The 20,328-nt window shown below is 42.9% G+C and overlaps 1 protein-coding gene across 5 annotated transcripts in view; it reads left to right on the forward strand.

Moving 5' to 3' along the window:
- LOC143316832 (glucosidase 2 subunit beta-like) overlaps positions 1–20,328 on the forward strand; it is a 124,356-nt gene that overhangs the window by 65,721 nt on the left and 38,307 nt on the right. For all 5 annotated transcript variants that reach the window (XR_013076625.1, XR_013076626.1, XR_013076627.1 and 2 more), the window contains exons 11-12: positions 10,864–10,933; positions 12,601–12,690. Coding sequence is in view for 2 of the 5 variants with exons in the window: in XM_076724539.1 (XP_076580654.1) it covers positions 10,864–10,933; positions 12,601–12,690 (160 nt within the window). In the remaining 3 variants the exon portion in view is untranslated. The remainder of the gene's footprint in view (positions 1–10,863; positions 10,934–12,600; positions 12,691–20,328) is intronic.

Here is a 20,328-nt window from a genome sequence, read left to right on the forward strand (position 1 = left end):
GAGCTGAAACAGCTCGTTGATTGACAGAAAACTCATCCGCGGCTATTTTAGTAATCAAATAATCATTCATAATCAGTTAATTGTCAAGGAAAAATGAGGAAATTCTGCTGATGCCACCTTCTTAAATGTGCTGCTTTGCTTCTTTTAGTGACTTTGTATGAACATATACTTAATTTCTCTTTGTTTTGGACTGTTGTTGTGCAAACCAAGCAATCACCTTGGGCTGTTGGAAACAAGTTACAGACAAAACTATTAATCAGAAAATTGAGAAAATAATTTGCTGATGAATTGATAATGAAAATAATAGTCGGTACACCCTCTATTAGTCCTCTACAGTACAATAATGCATCCTCCCTAATTCCTAGTTTCCACAGCCAGACTTTGTCTAAACATAAAAGTAGTAAGAACATTAATCAATACATGCACAAGTTAAAAACATGTCTGATATTCCCTCGAATATACCTGAAAAGAAATACTAAAAACCCCCCTCCAGGTTTTTTCAAACATAAAAAACTAATAATTTGTGTGTAGTTCCTCTACAAAAATGTTCAGTTATCAAGTTACAAATTCTCAAAATGACATGTACTTGTTCCTTCTCATTGTGAAGCCAGAACCCATGAATATGCAGATATTCACCTTGCCTCCAAACAAGCCCTGCTCGTCTGAACACGTGCTAAACTCAGATTTAAGGTGAGCACAGAGGAAATTTCTGTCTTCAGCGGATGGATTTGAAATCAGCCGTCACGCCCAGAACATCGTGGTTCACCCCCCCCCCGACACAAATGTGAAACCATGCCTTGTTCAATCATTTGGGTTGGTACCATTACCGCCTCCCCCATCACCCCTCATACCTCCCAGATCTATTACAGTTAACTCCAGGTAACTGGCGAAGCAGCATCTCAGTGACAACATGCTCATCAGAAAGAATCGAGTGCGGCCGAGGCCCAGCTAAGAAGTAAAAGAGACGTTTGTTTGACGAGACATTGGCTTGGCTATCTTTATCTCTAACCATAAGCAGAGACAACCACACGCAGAAGCTCACAGGCAGTTTGCGCTCAAATTGTTTTGGGCACCTGTCATCCTCGATTATAATTAGCAAGGGGACGTCTAAATAATTGCCATCAGGCTGCGGCTGCTGTATCAGTGTTGGTAGCCAGAGCCTCGTCCCTCGCCTTTAGTTCTAGTATTATTTAAAGGAGCGGCGCGCCATCACAAAGCAGTGCCCTCAGCAAAGTCTTAAGCTGTGTATTCAGTCCGCGACAGCATCTGGAGCGCTGAAAATAATTAACTGACACAAGAGGGTTTGGTGTTGGCTTCACCATTTGTTTTGTCCACACTTGTCCCTGACACACACACACACACACACACGTACACATATGCGCGCACATACAGGCAGCTTTTGATCATAATTGTGACACTGCCAGGAGAGAGGGAGGTAACATGCTCATCCCAGTGGGGATTGAGGATGGTTGTAAAAGTAAATGAGGCAGATGGGTCTGTCTTGAAAAGTAGTGTGAAAAAAATGAAAAAGCTCCTTTGAGGAATGAAGATAGAATAGTCGAGTTGAAAGCACTTGTGTAATTTGAAAAGCACTGTACTGGCACAGCTACAGTACGAATAATATAGAATAAAAGTACAGTAATTACACTTTAGAAATCGGCATGATTGTGAAAACCTGCAGTTTGCACAGAAAGGTCCATAAATCATTAAAATATGGTCCAAAGTTGATGTGCGAATCATGCAAAAAACCCAATTCTGCTTCCACCGTATGTGGATATGTGTCTTCTGGTTAAAATGCAGGTGCGTCCTCTCGATGTGTGTGTGTGTGTGTGTGTGTGTGTGTGTGTGTGTCTCAGATCCCAGCTTGCTGCTATAAAGAGCTACGCTGCAGGGCCAGTGAGAGCTATCCCGGAGTGTATCGCCAGCCGTAGCGTGATGACTTGACTCACACTTGTCGTTCTCCCTCTTTCCCCCCGATTAGACTGATGCAGTGAGGAGATGTATGTCAGGACCACACACGCACACACATACTGTAGATATATATGTGTGTGTGTGTGTGTGTGTGTGTATCGAGGGAGAGAGAGAGAGAACATATTCACAAAGAGCTGTTGCCTGTGGGAAGATCATAGGTCACCAGGCTTGTCTCCACCAACCCCCTCCTTCAGGGGCATTAAGGCTGGTAGAGGTCGCTGCTGCTCAACAGCGCCCTCGTGGTGCCAAGAGCGGCGCTGCTCAGATCAGCCAGTCAGTGACGTTCAGTTTAGTCCAACAACAGCTGACACTAATCCACACACACCCTCTCCCTTCCCCCTCCTCCATATCACCCTTCCCCCTTACTCTCTGTTCTACAAGCTACCGCTGTCACACTCGTGGGCTTCCTTTGTTGTTGTCTCGCTGCACGGTTGTGTGCGTATCAGCATGCCTGCATGTGTTTGCCTGTGTGCGTCTTTCTCTCGCCTTCTACTTCTCTAATTTGTCTGACATGTCCTGAAACGACCCCCATTTGGAGAGACATTAGTATGGCACGGCTAAGAGTGCAGTGGCGTCTCCGGGGATCACTCCCCGTGCAGAGAGGGACAGGACGGAGTTTTCAGCTCCACAACCATTGTCACTTCTGCTAACCACCTATTATGATCCAGAGGCAGGCCCTCCAGTCAGATGTGCTGTAAACTGAGAAAAGAGCAGCATTTAGAGGACTGTCTTGAATCTCTGTACTGGCATTGTTGTGTTGCAGTCTGCAGCTCAGTGAGTTATCAGCCTTTTCTGTGTGGTCTATTTTTCCTCGATGCCTGCTCAGCAGACGCTCTCCATGGTGCTGACTTGGACGGGGGCAAACCGGTGCTGTCCGTGGTGCTATCATCACTGGTCCAATTTCAGTTGGTCCTCGCTGAGCTACAGCTGACGGCGGTAGCTTTTGTCTGCTCTGTCCTTTGTGCTAGCTCATCTGTTTCGAGCCGAGCACGTGCCATCCGCAGTGCTAACGCTGCTGGTTTGGGCCACGATGCAGTCTGAGCTGCCCAGTAACCACTTACTGCAAGCCGAGCCAATGTCAGCCGCAGATTATAAGCCGCTAACTGCCACTCTGGATCCATATTCTGAATCCTGAGGAGAAACCTTTTTTTTTTTCATACCCTGCTCATATCCTGCCAGTTAAATGTGTGTCAGGAAGAAGATTTGTCATTGCTGTAGCTTATGGGCTCTATCTTCGTGCAGGCACAGTGGCATTTTCCTGAGGTGCAGTGAGGATTTTCCCTGTTCTGTGTTCTGTTTTGGTGACTCACTATGCGCTGCAGTGGGGGGAGTGTCACCCACAGTCTAGTGGCGCAAATTCCACGTTTTGCGCCGTCTGCTGCCTGTGCGCTCTGAGCAGGCGTGGATTGTGTACACCACACTTGGATTCTGTGTGTTTTCTTATCTTTAATTGGTTGAGGTCACACTGACTTCTTTAATTCATGTTTTCACTTTCAGCATCCATATTTAGCCTGGCGCTTGCTGTGTAAAAACATGGTTCACCTCTGCTTCAAAGCACTGCAGTAAATCCTAATGTACAAGATGACAGCATACATTCAGAGAATACATTTGTATATGACCTGTAAAAGCCCAAGAATGAGTCTGGATCATCCATAGACGCTGGCACATTTGCACACGGTTATATGAAAGAGGCTATTGTGTCAACCAGTGGGCAAGCATAGTCACAGTTGTTCAGTCCAGGGCATTATTTTTGTCATGCTACTTGCTTAGCTGTCGCTGCTTTAAGTAGTATGCACAAATTAGCTTTGTGCATATGAGTTGTGTGAAGTTGGCCTCAGCATTCTCCTCCTGAACTTCCTTATTTAATCAGCATCTTGTCCTCAAAAACGTTGGCTCGGAATTGCTTCAACATATCGCTCAGTTCGCATCAGGGTGACCGGGGAGCTTTTCCAAGACAATGCACCTCAGCACTCAACAAATGAATTGGCATGTGGGGCAGCGGAGCTTCGCAGTATAAGAGAGCGCAGGGACTGGTGCACTGGCAGGTTACAAACCTTGGCAAGGGCTGATGTTAATTAAAGGCTCTGTTCAGCACTTTTCAAATTAGATGTGAAATGTTAAGCAGGAGGGGTTTGCCGTTAACGTGGTGCACGGCGAGACCTCTGACCCCGGCTGAGGGCGACGCGTCCTTGAGACATAATTGTGCTCACCTTGAGTGCTAGTTCGACAGAAGGAGCAAAGGGAGAGTCGAGAGAGGAGCCTGGTGGAAAAGTGTACCATTGCTATAGAATGAGCAGCTACATTTTTCCCTCTTCTTCCATTAAGCCGTGGAGAGGTTGAAACGATTTGCCTCTCACGCTCTCTCACCCTTGTTCGTGTGTTTCGATAGCCACAGGAGGAATGTATTGGATTGCAACCATTTGAGGGATACACCAAATTAGCCCATTTTCACTTATCAAATGTTGGAAGTCTGATTTGAGCGGCTGCCAGCTTTCTGTCTCTTATGCTGTCTGAAATAGATTTTTTCTTTCCCAGCTCCTGAAGCTAACAGTGTTTGGCACCGTACCAAGATGATCCCAGATAAAGATATTCTATGAGATGGTGCAGACGAATGCTCTCCAGTGTGCAGCCCCAGTTATGTCGAGAGCTTTCTTTTGTCTGTTCGTACTTGTCCATCACACATTTACTCCATTTCCTGCGTCTGCTTGTATGCGTGTCACATGACTGCTTGAGTACATGTTCAAACACATTTATTTTTTTTAACGCGACTCCCTCAGAAGCGGTACAAATTGATGTTTTTGATCCTAACATCTACATTTAGGCAGGCAGAAATGATAAACTTGTCAAAACTCACGTCAGCATGCGTGTAATGAATGAATAAACTGTCATTGCCAGATCCTGATTGTTCGTACAGCTGCACAGCCACCTATTGAGCACTTTCCCTCAGCAGACGGTGATCATCGCCTGCAAAACCATCAGAAGGGAGCATGTTGATTTGTACATGAGAGTCGCATCCTTCCTGCTATTACAGTATGTTGCAAGATGACAGAGTTACCCCGGAAGGGGACCAAGTCATGAGCAGAGGAGACACAGAAGTAGGTCAGCTCCTAGGCGTTTGTTACATCATACATATTCATAAACAGCACCCAGTTGTTGCAGAGTGAACTCACTCCACACAGACTGTTTATTCTGTTCATTGGGGCCCCCTTCTCTGTTTAAATGTTAAATAGTGATTACGCATCGTGATGATAATCTGAGCAATTGAGTCTGACTGCTGCGTTTAACATGCCTTTTACTGCTATTACGTGAATAGTATGCTGTTGTAATCGCATATTAACACCTCTTCGTCTCAGTAAGTCATGCATTTCATTGGGTTCAAAGCATCAGCACATTTAGTTGGAACATAAAAAAGCAGGACAATACATTTTTTAGAGGAATGGTGTGACATTTTGAGAAATGCGCTGATTTGCTCTCTTGCCAGGACTTTAATGAAAAGATTGATATCGCTCTCATATCTGTCTATTGAATCCGAAGGTGCAGCCAGCAGCTGGTTAGCTTAGCCTGGCATAAAGACGGGAAGTTGGGGCAGACAGCTAGGTTGGCTCTGTGAGAAGGCAGGGAGGTGTTACAGGGAGTTATGTGCCAGACTATGTCTTGGCCCGGGAGCAGTGACTCTGCTGGGTCCCTTGCAAGTCACAGTTCCCAGCCAAGACGTTGTCCGGCACATGGCACCCTGTAAAACCCTGTGTTGTTTTTATGCTTCAGTTCAGTACAAATGAAACAAATGAGATGCAGTGTGTTAATTAGTGAGCTTCAGAGGTGTTTAGGCAGATATGTTACTGTCAGTAACAGTCAGGCTAGCTGGCTGTCCGTTAAGGCTAAGCTAAGCTAACCGACTGTTGTCGTATCTTCATATTTAACACAGTGGAATTACACAAATAAGCACGTTTCCCAAAATGTCAAACTATTCCTTTAAACCTCCTTGATTGTGTAACTAATTAGATGTATGAGTGATTCTCTTATTTATTTTTGATCAATACAGTTATTGTTTAGTCTAAAAGATGCCAGAGAAAAGTTGTCACAGTTTCCCAGATCCCAAGACGATACTTCAGATTTCTTGTTTTGTTTTGTCCCAAGAGCCAAAAATATTCAATTAACAATAGTTTAACATGGAGAAAAGCAGCAAATCCAAACATTTGGGCTGAAAACAGTTTGGCATTTCTTCTTGAAACGTTCATTGGTTAATTTCCTGTCAGTTTATCAATCGGCTAACTGTTTAACACTAATTTTAGCCCTCATTTGTGATGTTTACTGTTACGTGTACCCCGTGACGCCTGAGTGATTGACCTTGTCAGTCAAAACTAGTGCAAGGGAGTCACAACACCCCGACATGTCTACCAGATGAGGAAACAGTCTTTTTCAAATCATTGCAATTGAAACATCTGACTGCGTTTTTATAATCAAATCACATTATGCGGTCACTGATGCTCGCCATTGTCCATGTTGGCTCCTATAGTTTGATATAAAAGCCGTTGTGCAGTGAATGGACCCATTCTTAATTTCAGTGCGTCCTAGTCGTGGTGCTGCACTTGTCCTTCAGACCGCTGTGGATAAAAAAGAGTTGCAGGAGAGTGTGGGAGAATGAATACAAACTGAGTCAGTCACAGGGATATGAATTGCACTGATAGTTCAAAACATGATGCTATTTCTGCCAGCTACTGTTATTCACTCAACCCTAATACAATCAGACACTCCAACACAACGATTATGCAGGGGGCGAGATTGACCTCTCCTCAACTCCCAGCAGCCTGTGCTACAGTTTCAGAATCATTTGCTAGATTTGGGTGGGTAAAGAGAGAAACATAAGACATAACATGACATTCATTATTTCCCCCATTATTACCTTTTGTTGAATTCATTTTTGATAACATAGCTTCTTTGGAGAAAACAGGAGCAATTTGCACCTCTGGGCGGTTGTGTTTGATGCTAGCAGGTGGCTATTAATGCTATCGCCAGCCCTGTTGACAGTATCTGAAAGGCCTCTTGTTCATCGTTACAACCTGCCATAAACGTTTCATTATGGGAATCCACAACCTATATTTTAGCCCTCCCCACTCCCCTCTCTGCAGTCAGAACAAGTTCGTCAGCCGAGGAGAGAAACTGAGGGAAACTGAGAGAAAATGGAGTTGGAGAGAAGGAGTAGAGGGTGACAGGAAAACTCTGAGGAGCTCATGCTGAAAATATTGAGGGAGCGGGGAATGTTGAAGCCAAAATGAAAAGAAAAAACGGGATGATAGATGGCAGTGAATAACAGAGGCTATAAAGGGAAGTGAATAGGAACCAACATGGAAGCATGAGCATGCTGTCTTTATTTTAAAGAGCTTTACAGACAACAAAGCAAACTCCTACATGTGCCTCATACTCTACGCAATCTAGCTAAAGGTGTCTGTTGCTTGTGTGAGTGTAAGGCTCAAGGGTGGCCTCACTGCATTGCCCTTGTGTTGTTAAGCATCGCCGCGCCGCAGCTCGCACAGACTCCCAGGTTTCTTTTCTTGGAGCTGCAGAGAAATTGCCTTGCCTATTGATCCGTTCGCATGTAAACAGAGCATCTCCGGTCTCAGGCTCAAGGTATGTATGCACAGGAGATTTCCGGCAGGAGATGGCATATTTTTCTATTTTTGTGCATGGCCTCTGTGATTTAGAAACCCTCTTGATAGCGGCTAGTGCTAAAAGCGAAGTACAGTATGTTTCCCGAAGTGGAAAATGTCATCTACTGGTCAATTTAGCTTCAATCATTTGTCCTACATTTTTCCGTATGCATGTAGAGAAATTCGATTTTTTTTTGGTATAATGAAAGGCATTTCTTCCTTTACACGGCAATAAATAAACTCACTGTTAATGTGAGCCATTATGTTGATTAGGTTTAATTTGCGATGTAGCATGAGGACTCGCTGTATTTGTGATACCATGACATCCATTGACCGTGTGACAGATAATCTAATTCTTGCGGTCATCAGACCATGGCATGAGGTCTTTTTGGTGTACTGTACGTCGGCCTCAGGTTATGTCGGCCTGACTGGTGCAGAGACCATTCGAGAGGCTTTACTCGCCCTGTGTTCCCTGCTCTGGGTACTTCTGTACGCCTGGCTGCTCTTTCAGTCTTTCTTCTCCCGCCTCAGCTACCCCCCTTACCACTCTCTCCATATACAACTGGGCTGCTGCAAGGGGTCAAATGTCACCCACTTGAGATTCTGCGTCTCCTTTTGTCATTGCTGAGCCTGATGATTGGTGTGTATGTGTCTGCGAGAGAGAGAGAGAGAGAGAGAGAGAGAAATAGGGCAAGAGAGGGGAATCTGAGAGTATGCACGAGCAGGCTGGAGAGAGCATTCTTGTGATTTTCTGAAGGAGTTTGAGGGGATCGGGGGTGGGTTAGGGACAGATCTCCCCTTTTGGTGCTATAAAAATAGCCATTACAGCAAGGGAAATCACAGCTTGCCTCTTGGACACCTCACATCTGTACTAGGTTCGGCAAGAAATAGGTGCCGGGGGAATTGTGTGGGGGGTATCTTTATGGGCAACCAGCTGAGACCACATGCAAGGAACATGCTAATTGGTATTCAGGCCAGGGCTGTGACAGCTTCCCACACAGTCCTTACCGCATACACTTTCCTTCCCGTTGCCACGGCGCCCAGTGAGAGTTTCTTTAACAACAGAGATGAACCTGTTCACTACAGTGTCCACAGTAAATCCCCAGGTCCATCAGCACTGGACAATTAAACTAGAAAACCTTCAGCCTTTCTTCGCTTCAATTTTCTGCCCTCTTGTCTCCCTTCGGCTTTTCAGGCCCTTTGTTCATGTTTAACCTGCTCTGCTGTTGCGTCGGCCTCTTTTGAGAAGTGATCCATAACAGATAGCCAATAACTTGGACTGTAGCATTGATTTTAAGAAGCACAGTTGCACGTCACATTAGGCTTGGGTGATATTTTAAAATTTTCCATCTGGCCACCATCAGCCCAACGGCCGATATATTCATGCAGCTGTGTGTGCAGCGGCCCGTCGAATGAATGTTGTTGAATGAGAGTCTGTCACTGAGCAGCGGCTCTCACTCGTTTTTCAGAGGCAGACCATTAAATTTGCAAAATAAAATGACAAAAATTGCTCAAAAAAGCCAACCAGCCATGGACCCAGCCGGTCGGCGTTCGGCGATATATTCATCCAATTGCTCAACTCTACAACACATGGAGGTGCGAGTCTAATCAGCATCAGTTGAAAGAGTAATGGCTGCACACTGACTCCAAGTAACATGCCGTGCACAGTATTTTGATGTTCCTTTCATGTAATTTACAACTATTGTCTTGTATATTTCAGATATATTTTATAGCTGTATACTCTAGTGTATACAGCACATTGTCATTGTATGAAACATTGTCCATTTAAATAAAGTCAGGCGTCGCCCCTGTCACTATCAATACACATTAAGGTGTCTGGGGTGGAGTAAGGATGTTAGAAGTGTGATCCTCAGGAAGCTCGTAATGCCAACGGGTGCTTATGACTTATCATTTATTCTTTAAAATCAGAAAACAGTGAAAAGGACCATCAGAAGAGAAGCTAGCCTGGTTCCTTGAATTGGTTTGACCAACAACCCAAAACCCAAAGATTTTCAACTTAAAATCATATGAAATCGTAAAGTGACAAACCCATAAATTAGACAGGTTGGGACCAGCAAATGTTTCACCATTATTGTAAAGGGCTTCCAGTTGGACTATACTGTTTCCATATTAACAAGTGATAAAATGACGATGATCTAATATGAAAGGATTCGCTCATGGTTACAAACCAAACAGAGATTTGTCACTCAACACTGCAGTTCCCCTCAGCTCTACAGAGCGTGTTACCGTCTTCTTCATGGCCTAAAAACTCGACTCTTTTCAACCCTGCAGCAGCAGCAGCAGGAGGCTGTTTTTTTTTTAAAAAAACCCTGAAAACTGAGTGGACACCAATAATCCTACTCCAACACTAAATGACAGAAAGAGAAAGCGAGCAACCAGCTAGTGAAGACAGTGGAGCATTTAGCTGCTAAAGAGCCAGATATTCCCCTCAGGGGATGTTGTAAACCAAAACAGAGCTAAAAAGAGAGTAAATATTGGCCTTACATGCACCAAGTGGCCAGGAACACAGCTCCAAATGAATGTTAGTGTCGCTCAGTATCTGCTACATGTTAAAATAAGCAAGTGTTGGCTAACACATTAGCCAAAAACACTTTATAAGGTGATAATATGTCAAAAGTGTGTTTATAGGTTGCTCCTCTGCCCCAACAATCAGTTGCTGCTCAATTATTAAAATGTCAAATAATTTTATGTTAATCAGTTATTAATTGTTTCAGGACTAACAAATGCATCAAGTATTTTCATTGTGCATTGCGGTTCATCACATGCGGTGGTAGAATATGCAAATGACAGGGTTGCATGCATAGACTTTTACCTACAGTTCCATTAAGCCTATTTTTACCTGTCACAATCAGTTGAAAGGACTTTGAAGATCTCGCTCTCCACTCGAGTCTGACATCATGTAATACTAGCAACATACTAGTGTGACAAAGAGACAAACGGATCATCGCTGCGGCCACCTGTGCTGCCCTCACACTCCCTCTGACTTCTTTTCTCTCTCAGTCTCGGTTAACGCAATTGTCTGTGTGAAGAGACTAATAAGCTTGCGGGCCTTTCGGCTGTTTCCACACCTGGAAACAACATTTTTCTGTTTATATGCAGCCTTGCTCCTCTCCCAGTCCTAGATATAACAGCCTATATTAAGAGCCCACTGTTTGGCAACACGCAGCTGTTGAGATGCAACAACTCCGCATTGTTAATTTGTCTGACCTTTTGTTTTGTCTAGCTGCAGAGTGGGAGGCTACCAATCTGAAGAAGGTAGAAGAAGCCTATGAGACAGTCAACATGGAAATAAGGTAAGGGAAGAATAACAAAGAAATAGAGGCAGAGGTTCCATTGTCACATATCTGTGGCTAAATGCTCAGCATTTTGCACTCCGTGTGGATGATGCATTTGCTTCTCACATTGATACAGTATCATAAGCAGGGTGGCATGGTATGTAACCAGGCCTTAAAATAGACTGCATCCTTCTGTGCTAAAGAGGGAAGCTGCACAGTAATGAATTTGCACTGTGTAATACCTAGGGCTAATTTTAATGAAGAAAAACAAACGCTATTGGTTGCCTACTGTGCTCTAGTGGGTAGGCCTATTCCAACTTACTTTGAGCGAAACAGCGTCCGCCGGGGTATGAATTATCCAAGCCTAATGTGTGAGACAGATGTGGCACACATTAGTGCTGTAATCGTTTTGTTTTAAAGGACAAAAATGACCTCCTATCACAACAGATGAGTTACATATATATATATATATCCACGGAGAAATCTGTCTGCTTGTAATTCCAGCTGAGAAGAAGAAAAAACCTGAGCAGGTTTGGACGAGAATTCCGGTTGCATGCTCTTACTCCGGCTCAGACGTTTTCACAGAGCTCTGAGCCAGCCAGCAATAGCTGATAAGTAACTACTGTGGCCCTTAGGCCTGCAAACTGTTCATTACAGTAGGAGAGCCAACCGTAGAGATGGCAGTTACCAAAAGGTCAAGATTTTTCCCCCCTAAACAAATGCCTGCATGTGGGGAACAGGAAAAAGGAGCTGGCATTGCTTCAGTTGCTCTATTTTTCATTGTCCACCTTGCTTCAATTGCTCCTGGTCAAATGACTCACAATCATTTATGTGGGATGGAGAATCCCCCCCCCCACTTGTTCTCTCCAAGCCATGTCAGTTTGCAGATATAAATATGCCGGTCGTGCATTTGTGTCTTCATACCTTTTGGAACTAGCATGAAATTAAAGTCTCTTCCTCATTAGTCTGCATCTTTTATTCCTTTAGCGTGCTGTAAAGGGCAATTTCCTCAAAAATTGGCTCCGTGCATGAATGTTACGACCCCTGCCCCGCAGAGGATCACACGCACGCTCAGTTACGTAACCTGCATTGCTTTTGTGACCCCGAATCATCCCCCTCTGCCACCCTGCCTTATCAACCTCAAGCGAAACAATCACCCTCCCCAAACATTTGTTAACCCCATTAGCAATTCTAAGTTATGAATATGGAAATAAGTGCCTGTGCGCCATCCCTTATTTGTGATCAGTGAAGAAAATCAGCCTTCACCAGCTCAGATAATTGGAGACTGGGGATGGGCTTTAAAGGGCCACCTCATAAACACACTATGCAAGAAGTCAGTCACTTAAAGCAGCAAGGAAAATGAAGCTACATTGTCAGCACAGTTAGGAGTCATCGAGAAGTTATTAAAGCAGCTTGTCAGGGACTCAAAACAAATAGACTGCATCCAGACCACTTGTTTCTCTCATATGAAGAGGATTTTGTTGCTTAGTTTGTATTGAAACCATTACATTACTTCAGCCTTAAGTTTAGGCATATTTTTTAGGCTTGTACTGTACCACTGCTGTAATTTCTGTCTGTTTTCGAGAGCCTTGCTTTCAGATGTAAATGTTAATTGGCTAAAATCTTGCATCAGTTTATGCTCAAAACCCAAAATGTGCCTGATGCATTTATTTTGGTTTCCTCAGTGATCTCCGGAAGAAGCTGGCCATAGACTATGGAACAGACTGGGAGTTTCTGTTTTTGAACAGCCAGTGTTACAAGCTGAAAGTATATGAGTAAGTGCAAACAGAGCTTTCATTACTTTTTGACTTGTATTGACTTCTATTTATATTATTTGTGTCTGGCATCGGTATGGAAACAAGTCCTAAAATGTGCTCACAAAAATACATTTTCATTCTACAACGCCAACTCCAAAAAAAGTTGGGACGGTTTGTGAAACATAAATAAAAACAGATTTCAGTCATTTGCAAACAAGCTGACAGCTGTTTTGACAAGCCGATGAGGTCAAACATTAAATATATTGTTTGTTCTGTTTTATATGTCGATAAGGATAAGCAAATGATCACATTGTGTTTTATTTATGTTTGACACGGCTTGTCCAGAATCAGGGTTGTAATATCTTCTTATGAAAACACACTGACAAAAAAAAACAACATTTTAATGTTTTTGACAGTCTTGTCATGAATTATCGGAGCTTTTAATAGTTATGTCTACTCTCCGTAATGAAACTAATGGAAAGCAATTACTTGCGCAATACCTGTGCACTGCAGGTAGCCATGAAAGCCACTGGATAGAAGAATAAACAGTTTCAAAGAACCATCACCAAACCCAAATGTTAAGCACAGGCTGGAATCCATCTTATTTTGAGCAACTGTACTAAAACAAATTCTATGTGTAGCAAATGTGAACCATCTCAGTAAAGATCCACCATTTAAAGTTGATAATTTGTGAGCTCCAAGTCACCCTGGAGAAAGCCAAGCAGCTAAATCAACTAAATTTAATCAACAGAATGAGCTTCTTTTACTCTCTCCCGCTGCATCCCTATGGCCCCTGCTGGGGTAGAATCTGTTCTCCTCAGGATTGCTTGCCAGCTGGAGCTTTAGAAGCCTGTGGGTGGTTGCAGTTTTGAAAGAAAATTATCTGAGATCTGCACTGAGATCTGCACTGCAAATATATTTTTCAGACATCCTTGGAATCAGTGGTTTTCCCATGCCCTCATACACCAGTGTGATTTGTTTGCTTAGTTTGCCATTTAGGAGGCAAAGTCTGAAAAAGGAAAGTTGCAGTGCTCATACATAAGCCAGAGGAATCTGTCTTAGTCTTTTTACTGTACACAGTATTAGAAAACAACATTGCACATCGGTTGAAAGATTGTTTAATGCCATGATGTTTGGATGCAGAGCTTGCTCCTATGATGCTGATCATCCTTTAGACTTAAATCAGCAAATTCAGAGGTTCTAGAGAGACAAGTGGAGAGCTAATTTACAACCAATCACATTCTGTATTTTTCCATATGAGGATAGTTTCTTTTTCTTCTTGAAATGGATTAAACATTTTGTTTGCCTGCACATGTTAGCATGTCTGGCTAACTGTTGGAAGTGTTGCTTCAAAGGTCTAGCAGCGTATCATTGGCTAACTACACTGTGGGATTAGAGGTTACATTTAAAGCCCTGGTCACCGTGGAACTCCCACTGTGACCACTGGTCACAGTGGTCTCCCACTGTGACCAGTTCACCTCTGTGCTGAAGCTGGTCGCGGATGCTAGCAGGGTTTAGGCCGCTGTTAGTGGCTCTGTCAGCTCACCCAGTAAAATTTGTATCTGAGATAACATTACATTTGCACATTGGTTAGTCCTGACTCTATACATCTTTCATAATCGAAATTGAATTAAACATGTGGTTTGAAAAGAAGAAAGACAAAGCATAAATTGAACCTGTATCTTGATTGTCTAAGTATGAAAGCTAAGCATCTAAACAGGGTAAGTCTGATTTTACATTTTTCCTGATCATAGTTATAAAACTGGAGCCAAATACCCTGCAACATAAGAACAATGCTGTATTTCAACTTCACATATATGTAGCCACAAAATGCGCATTTCAGCTTAAAAAATGATTCAAATGCTAGCATCAAACAGTCAGCTGGAGCTCGTGGGGTTTCACAGGTTTGTGAGAAATAACATTACAAGTGTAATAGCTCTAAGTTTAATCCAATTCATACAGCCCGTATCAAGTTAGACTATTTCTCACACCGTCAGAAACCCACTACTGTACTCTGTTACCTTTCTCTCACTGCCCTTTTGGTGTCATACACTCCATGTTATTTTTCATCCTTCAGCTAACTGAAGAGCACAGTATCCACCAGCGTCAACTCAGCTGAAGGTCCTTTGACCTACCAGCACCCTCTCAGCAATGTACCAGTTCTCCTCCCTGCCCCCCTTTATCCTTTCTGTTCGCCTTGAACTGTGATCCTGAAAAGACATGACATTGACAGACACATAAACCCACGGCTTTCTGTAGCACCCCACCCCCCCCATGCCCTTGAGTAGCAAACTAGCAGAGCTATGGTTCCTCTCCAATAATGGAACAAAATCACACACTTCTCTTTCCAGGTTCTTGATCATCGGTTGAAACCATCTTACATTCGCCCGCCCTGGTGTTTAGATCTCTCACGTTTGATTAAATTGCTCCGTCTTTTTTTTTTTTTTTTTTCTTGAGTAGAAGCCAATATTGGAGAAAAAGTGCCTGGAGCCATAAAAGTTTGCCGAGCTGAAACGCTGTCTGTAATATAACTAATAGCTTGTTTCAATGAATGGATTTCTACTGCTGGTGTGGGGTGTGGTGGGAAGAAAGGTTCCAGATGCTGCCAGTTGAGGATCGTTTGATGAAAGTGACACATGTGGAGCAACTCAGTGTGTTAGACCATGCTAATGGAGCAAGGAAATATAAAGAGCTGGTTGCTTTGTATGAGATTCACAGGAACTGGATTTGGTCATGTTTACACTTATATACTGCAGGCCAAACTTGTTAACGTTGAAAGTGTGTTTCATTTCTATCTGAAGGTGTCAGCTGAGATTTCTCCTTTTGTCTTTGCGAAGGAGGATCCCTTTCTCTGCGCCTCTTTGTCGAGTTATTTCTTCAGCCTTGCTTCTGCCTTGCCTCATGATGGTGTGAATCACTTCTGCAAACTGGGGCTCGGAGCCTCCTCTTGTTTGTCCAGGGGAAAAAAAAATAATAATTACTTTGATTTCAAAGGGGGAAAAACAGCCTTTTGTTGTTGAACACTTTCAAGTGGAATGATTAACGGCAAGATTAGAAGCTAAATGCCGTGTAGTTGGGCACATTGCCTTCTCATCAGTTTCTCTAAAGACCATAAACAACATGAATAAAAGCTTAGAGAGGGAGCTTGTTCTGGGTGCATTATCATTTAATGGCATTTATTCCTATACTTCCATGCACCGCTCTCCAGCCCAGAGTTACCTTTTTTATACATTACATCACATTGGAGCTATTGAAGCTCACCTCCAAAAATTCACCCATTAAAAATCCATGTATTTCCCCTGAAACGGTCTTTAAGGCGCTGGTGGGCCCTTATCACGAGTCGGGAATTTAAAACGCAGGCTTCTGCCAGTGAATCAGAAATAAGCTTGGCAATTCAGTCAACACAGCCTGGCACAGCATGAAGGAAGACACCCCGTAATGAGTTCTCAGAGGCGGAGTCCCTACCTACAGCAGAGTCTAATATTCCTCCTGTGGATTTGTTGACACTCCTCAAAGCAACTTAAATCGAAGGGCCGTGATTTATGCAAGACTGTCAGGTCAGATTGACTCAGCCTCCGCTCTCGTGTCATTAGAAAGTACAGCACTTCAGTGAGTCATGCCCGCCACTGTGGTTCAGCTTTGACAGAGAAGAGAGAAGGATAACGCAGCACAAGTGACACTTCCAACTGTCTGTAGAACATCACATGGCCTTAGCAGTGCACTGGGTTATTCTAGGGAAGAAAGAGACTCCATGAGGATAGCCTAGAGGGAGCGGTTTCAAATTGGATATAAAGCATTGCAAGGAGGGTGGTGTGGAGTCCTAGATGTGTCTGCTCACTGTCGTGAGAGTAACATGGAAATGAAGAGCCATATATGCGGTAGATTTCATAAGGGCTGTGCCATGAATGCTATCTAGTTGCAAATAGGGTTTGACAGGACCATTGGGATCTTTAGACAGTAAGTTATTTGCTGTCTGCCAAGCACTTGTAAGAAATGGAAACATTTCAGTAAACTTCTTGCTACAAGTAATATCTTTCTGCCATGTCAGTTTTCCTAGAAACAGATAATTAAAAGCAGAAATTAGCTTTCAGTGTTAATGCTTCAACATGAAGGCCTTTTGCGGGTAGAAGCTGATGTCAGGCCAGAAAGCAAACAAGCTAACATCAGACGAATGCATGCATGCGCACAAATGAAATGAAAACCTTGTTTGTCCGGCTTTATCGAGGGGACAGAAAGGCCGAGGGCCTGGTTAGCCATAATTGAAATGTTGTTAAAGTAAGTGGTTGTGCTGCAGTAGCTGTTTATGCAGATCCATGCCTTAGAGCATGAGCACTTTGTCACACCCAGTAGCTCTCAAATTATGATAGATGTGGCACAGACACTGTTGTTAAATTAAAGCATGAAATTTAGCATTACTCTTAATGAGCTGCTCATGCAATTAATTAACTTCAAAAGGTCACGTTTGGTCTTCTGTCAGTAACGGAGGGGGCAGAGAGATTGCACTCACTCGCTTTAATATCTTCATTCTGTCGAGTCAAGGAGAATGTGACATTGTTGGAAAATAAATCTGGAGATATTCTGTGTTTTTCGTAACGTCAGGAAATCCCGTGAACACAAATCTGTGAGTTAGCATACTTTAATTGAAGGAAGAAAAAAAAAGATAAAATATTTTAATTGCAATTTACCTCAGCTGGTGTAAACAGTGTTTGTTGGGGACTCCTCACATGGATTTGTTGCGCTCATGAGTATTTATGGCAGCAGGATTCGAAATAAACCTGACAACAATGGAGATCTATGGCACAGAGTGAGAAGCTGTGTGAGGATTTGACCACACACATAATAGTAGAATCACTTAATTGCTGGTTTTGCTGTTTTAATAGGATTCATTGGTCATGAGAAGAATATAGAACATTACCACACTCATTTCACTCAGTTTTTATCATCAGCTCGGTTCTGGAAGCTCTCATTTGCAGCAGAGAACGGAAATGACCGCAGATATATTCTTTGATTATGAATATTGTTTTACGTACAGAAGCAAGAGCAGCCGTTTGAAATTCCGCAGCAGTCTTTAAAACCCACCATGTCGTCATTTCTGCACCATCGTACTGGTCTGATTTGTTAGATTGGTGCAGCAGTTTGAGTTATTTAGAAGTAAAACCTTTTGGATTTGCATGCCTGCTGATAAGTTTCTCCTAGACGCCATGTTGAAGAGCACAGTCAGTTTATCTTCCTGTTGAATCACCGCCTCCCTCACCCGACTGTGAGTCAACAAAGCCTTTGGCTTTCAAGATGCTGGTCCCTTCCTGTAAGCAACTCAAAGCACGTGGATATTCTGCCCATTCCACAGCAGGGGTGGCCATCTGAAGTAGCATGAGTTTTCTGTTGGTCCAGTAGACCTGTGGGCTGGCAGTGAGTGCATGTGTGTCTGGTGGGGTCATAAAATCATCACATCTCATCAGTATTTGTTGTGCTGCCAACTGTATGGCTGGAGAAGTGGGCAGCAAGCAGAGTATCTGTGGGTTGGTTGTGTTGAAACAGTCTGGGTCAACTTTTCAGAGTTTTTTTGTTTATCCCAGCTTCTCGCTACGCACCAGGACTTCCTGTTTCCAATTCAGAGCGAGATGACTTTGAGCCAAGTTAATTGTCTTTGTTCTTGTCATTGTTGTACCAGCTCAAGTTCAATTTTCATTGCACTTTATTCAGAGAGCACATAACCCTCCAAAACACCAAATCGAGCCACCAAAACATGAGCTGCAATTACGCTTAATTTCCTCTGCACCGAGGAAACCACGAACCGACAGCGGAGCCCGGCTGGGTCATGTGTGCCTGGGTCAGCTTGGGCAAAAGGTTTTCATAATCAGGGTTTTTGTTTGTGTGTGTCCGATAACCAGGATTTTCTCTTGTGTTTCACTCCATCAAAAAAGTATCTCAGATCTCCTTTAATTTGGAGCCTACGAGTGTTATACTGACAGCAGATAACATTAGACATATTATGAGAGTATCATGTGATGTCACCGGAGACACGATATGTGTTAGTTTGAAGCTTTGTCGTGTCACCGTGAGTAGTGTCATGAGTACTTCAGCTCTGTTTGCTAATGATCTTATTCTGATGAACTATTTTGAATTAACTCTGAGGCTGAAGAATGGGATTGTTGAGCGAAAGCTGATCTAAATATGCAAATCTGCACTATTTGTGCCGGCAGGAGCTCTTGAAGGATTGAACTAGTCGCCACCCTTCAGCCTTGTATGTGAGGTCAAGCAGTGCTGATGAATATTTTTGAAACTTGTAATCGATTTATGAATAAACCAGTTTAAAGTAAGTTAAGGTCACTGCCGGCAGATACATTGATGTCAATCATATGAGTTTAATACAGGGCTGGAAACTGCTGCGAAGATTTTATATTCCTTCTCCAATTAGATTGGTTTGGTTTGAACCTGTACCTAAAATGGTCAATGGAATCATAGCAACCCAGGAGAGAGTTATGCATAAAGTACTAATCAGTAAAACCCCAAAATTTATAAAATATACAATCCCTGAGTTAATCAGTGTTTATATTGTATTTCTTTTCATGCTGTGTCTCATTTACAGTTCCTGCGGTGGCAGCCTTAACTTCCTGGTGAGATCAACAGGGTTTATCTTATCTGATCAAATCTAATAAGATCCAATTTAGTAGCTGTAAGAACTTAAGTGAAAGAGTAATTATTTTCCTGCACATGCAAATGTTTTTCCTCAAGACGATGTATTAAATTGAACAGTTTCTACTCTGCTTTACTACCGTCTGGTGCGGCTAGCTTGAAAAAATGCTGCCTTTCGGCGGCTTCAGATAATGGTGTGACTTTTTACGTGATTCATGTACTTCTGCAATGTTTGACACGAGCGGTAACCTGCAGCCCACATATAGACTTGTGTCAAAGGTTTCAGTTCCTGGAAGGTGCCCTTCACCACATGTTGTATGCTCAGCCCAGCTACAGCAGACTGGTCTGGTTAATGCATCGTCTATAATAATACATACAGTAAAAACATAGTATAAACATAGCTCTTAAAAGATTACCCTCATCTGCACCCTGTCAGACGTTTAGGTCTGTATTTACTGAAGAGTCTGTGGCTCCATTAGCATAGCGGTGATGGTTCTGATCTACTAACCTGTTACCCCGAGCATTTTCTGCATGGAAATGGGGCCAAGACTTTTAGTGCGTTTGACCCATTTAATATGTATTTTGAGGAGTGGCGACGGTATGGTGTAAATTGGAGCGAATTATTGAAATGGATCACTCTCATCAGTTTACTACACCAAAACACCTATAATTGAGAATGATATTTACCAGCCAGAGGAAGCGCATCTTAACTTCTCACCCTGAGAAAGCTATTTCTGCCATGATGTTCAGCACGCAGAGACCGAAATAAGACAGATGGAAATGTTCCATTTGGAAATTAATGTCTTGCTCAGAAAATGAGATGAAGTTATGGAAATTCATATTTTAGCTTAGAAATAGTAGCCGTAATGGTGTTATGTCATCACCTTTAGACCAGAGGGGATGATGGCGTGAGTTTTTCAAATGTCAAACAATATGCTGTGCTTACATGTAAGAATAAATGAATGTTGGTACGTGAACATCACATGTAAAAAAAAATCTCAAGGTCATTGTGTTAGCTTG

Source organism: Chaetodon auriga, chromosome 24 (genome assembly GCF_051107435.1).
Source record: "Chaetodon auriga isolate fChaAug3 chromosome 24, fChaAug3.hap1, whole genome shotgun sequence".
NCBI classification, from domain to species: Eukaryota; Metazoa; Chordata; class Actinopteri; order Chaetodontiformes; family Chaetodontidae; genus Chaetodon; species Chaetodon auriga.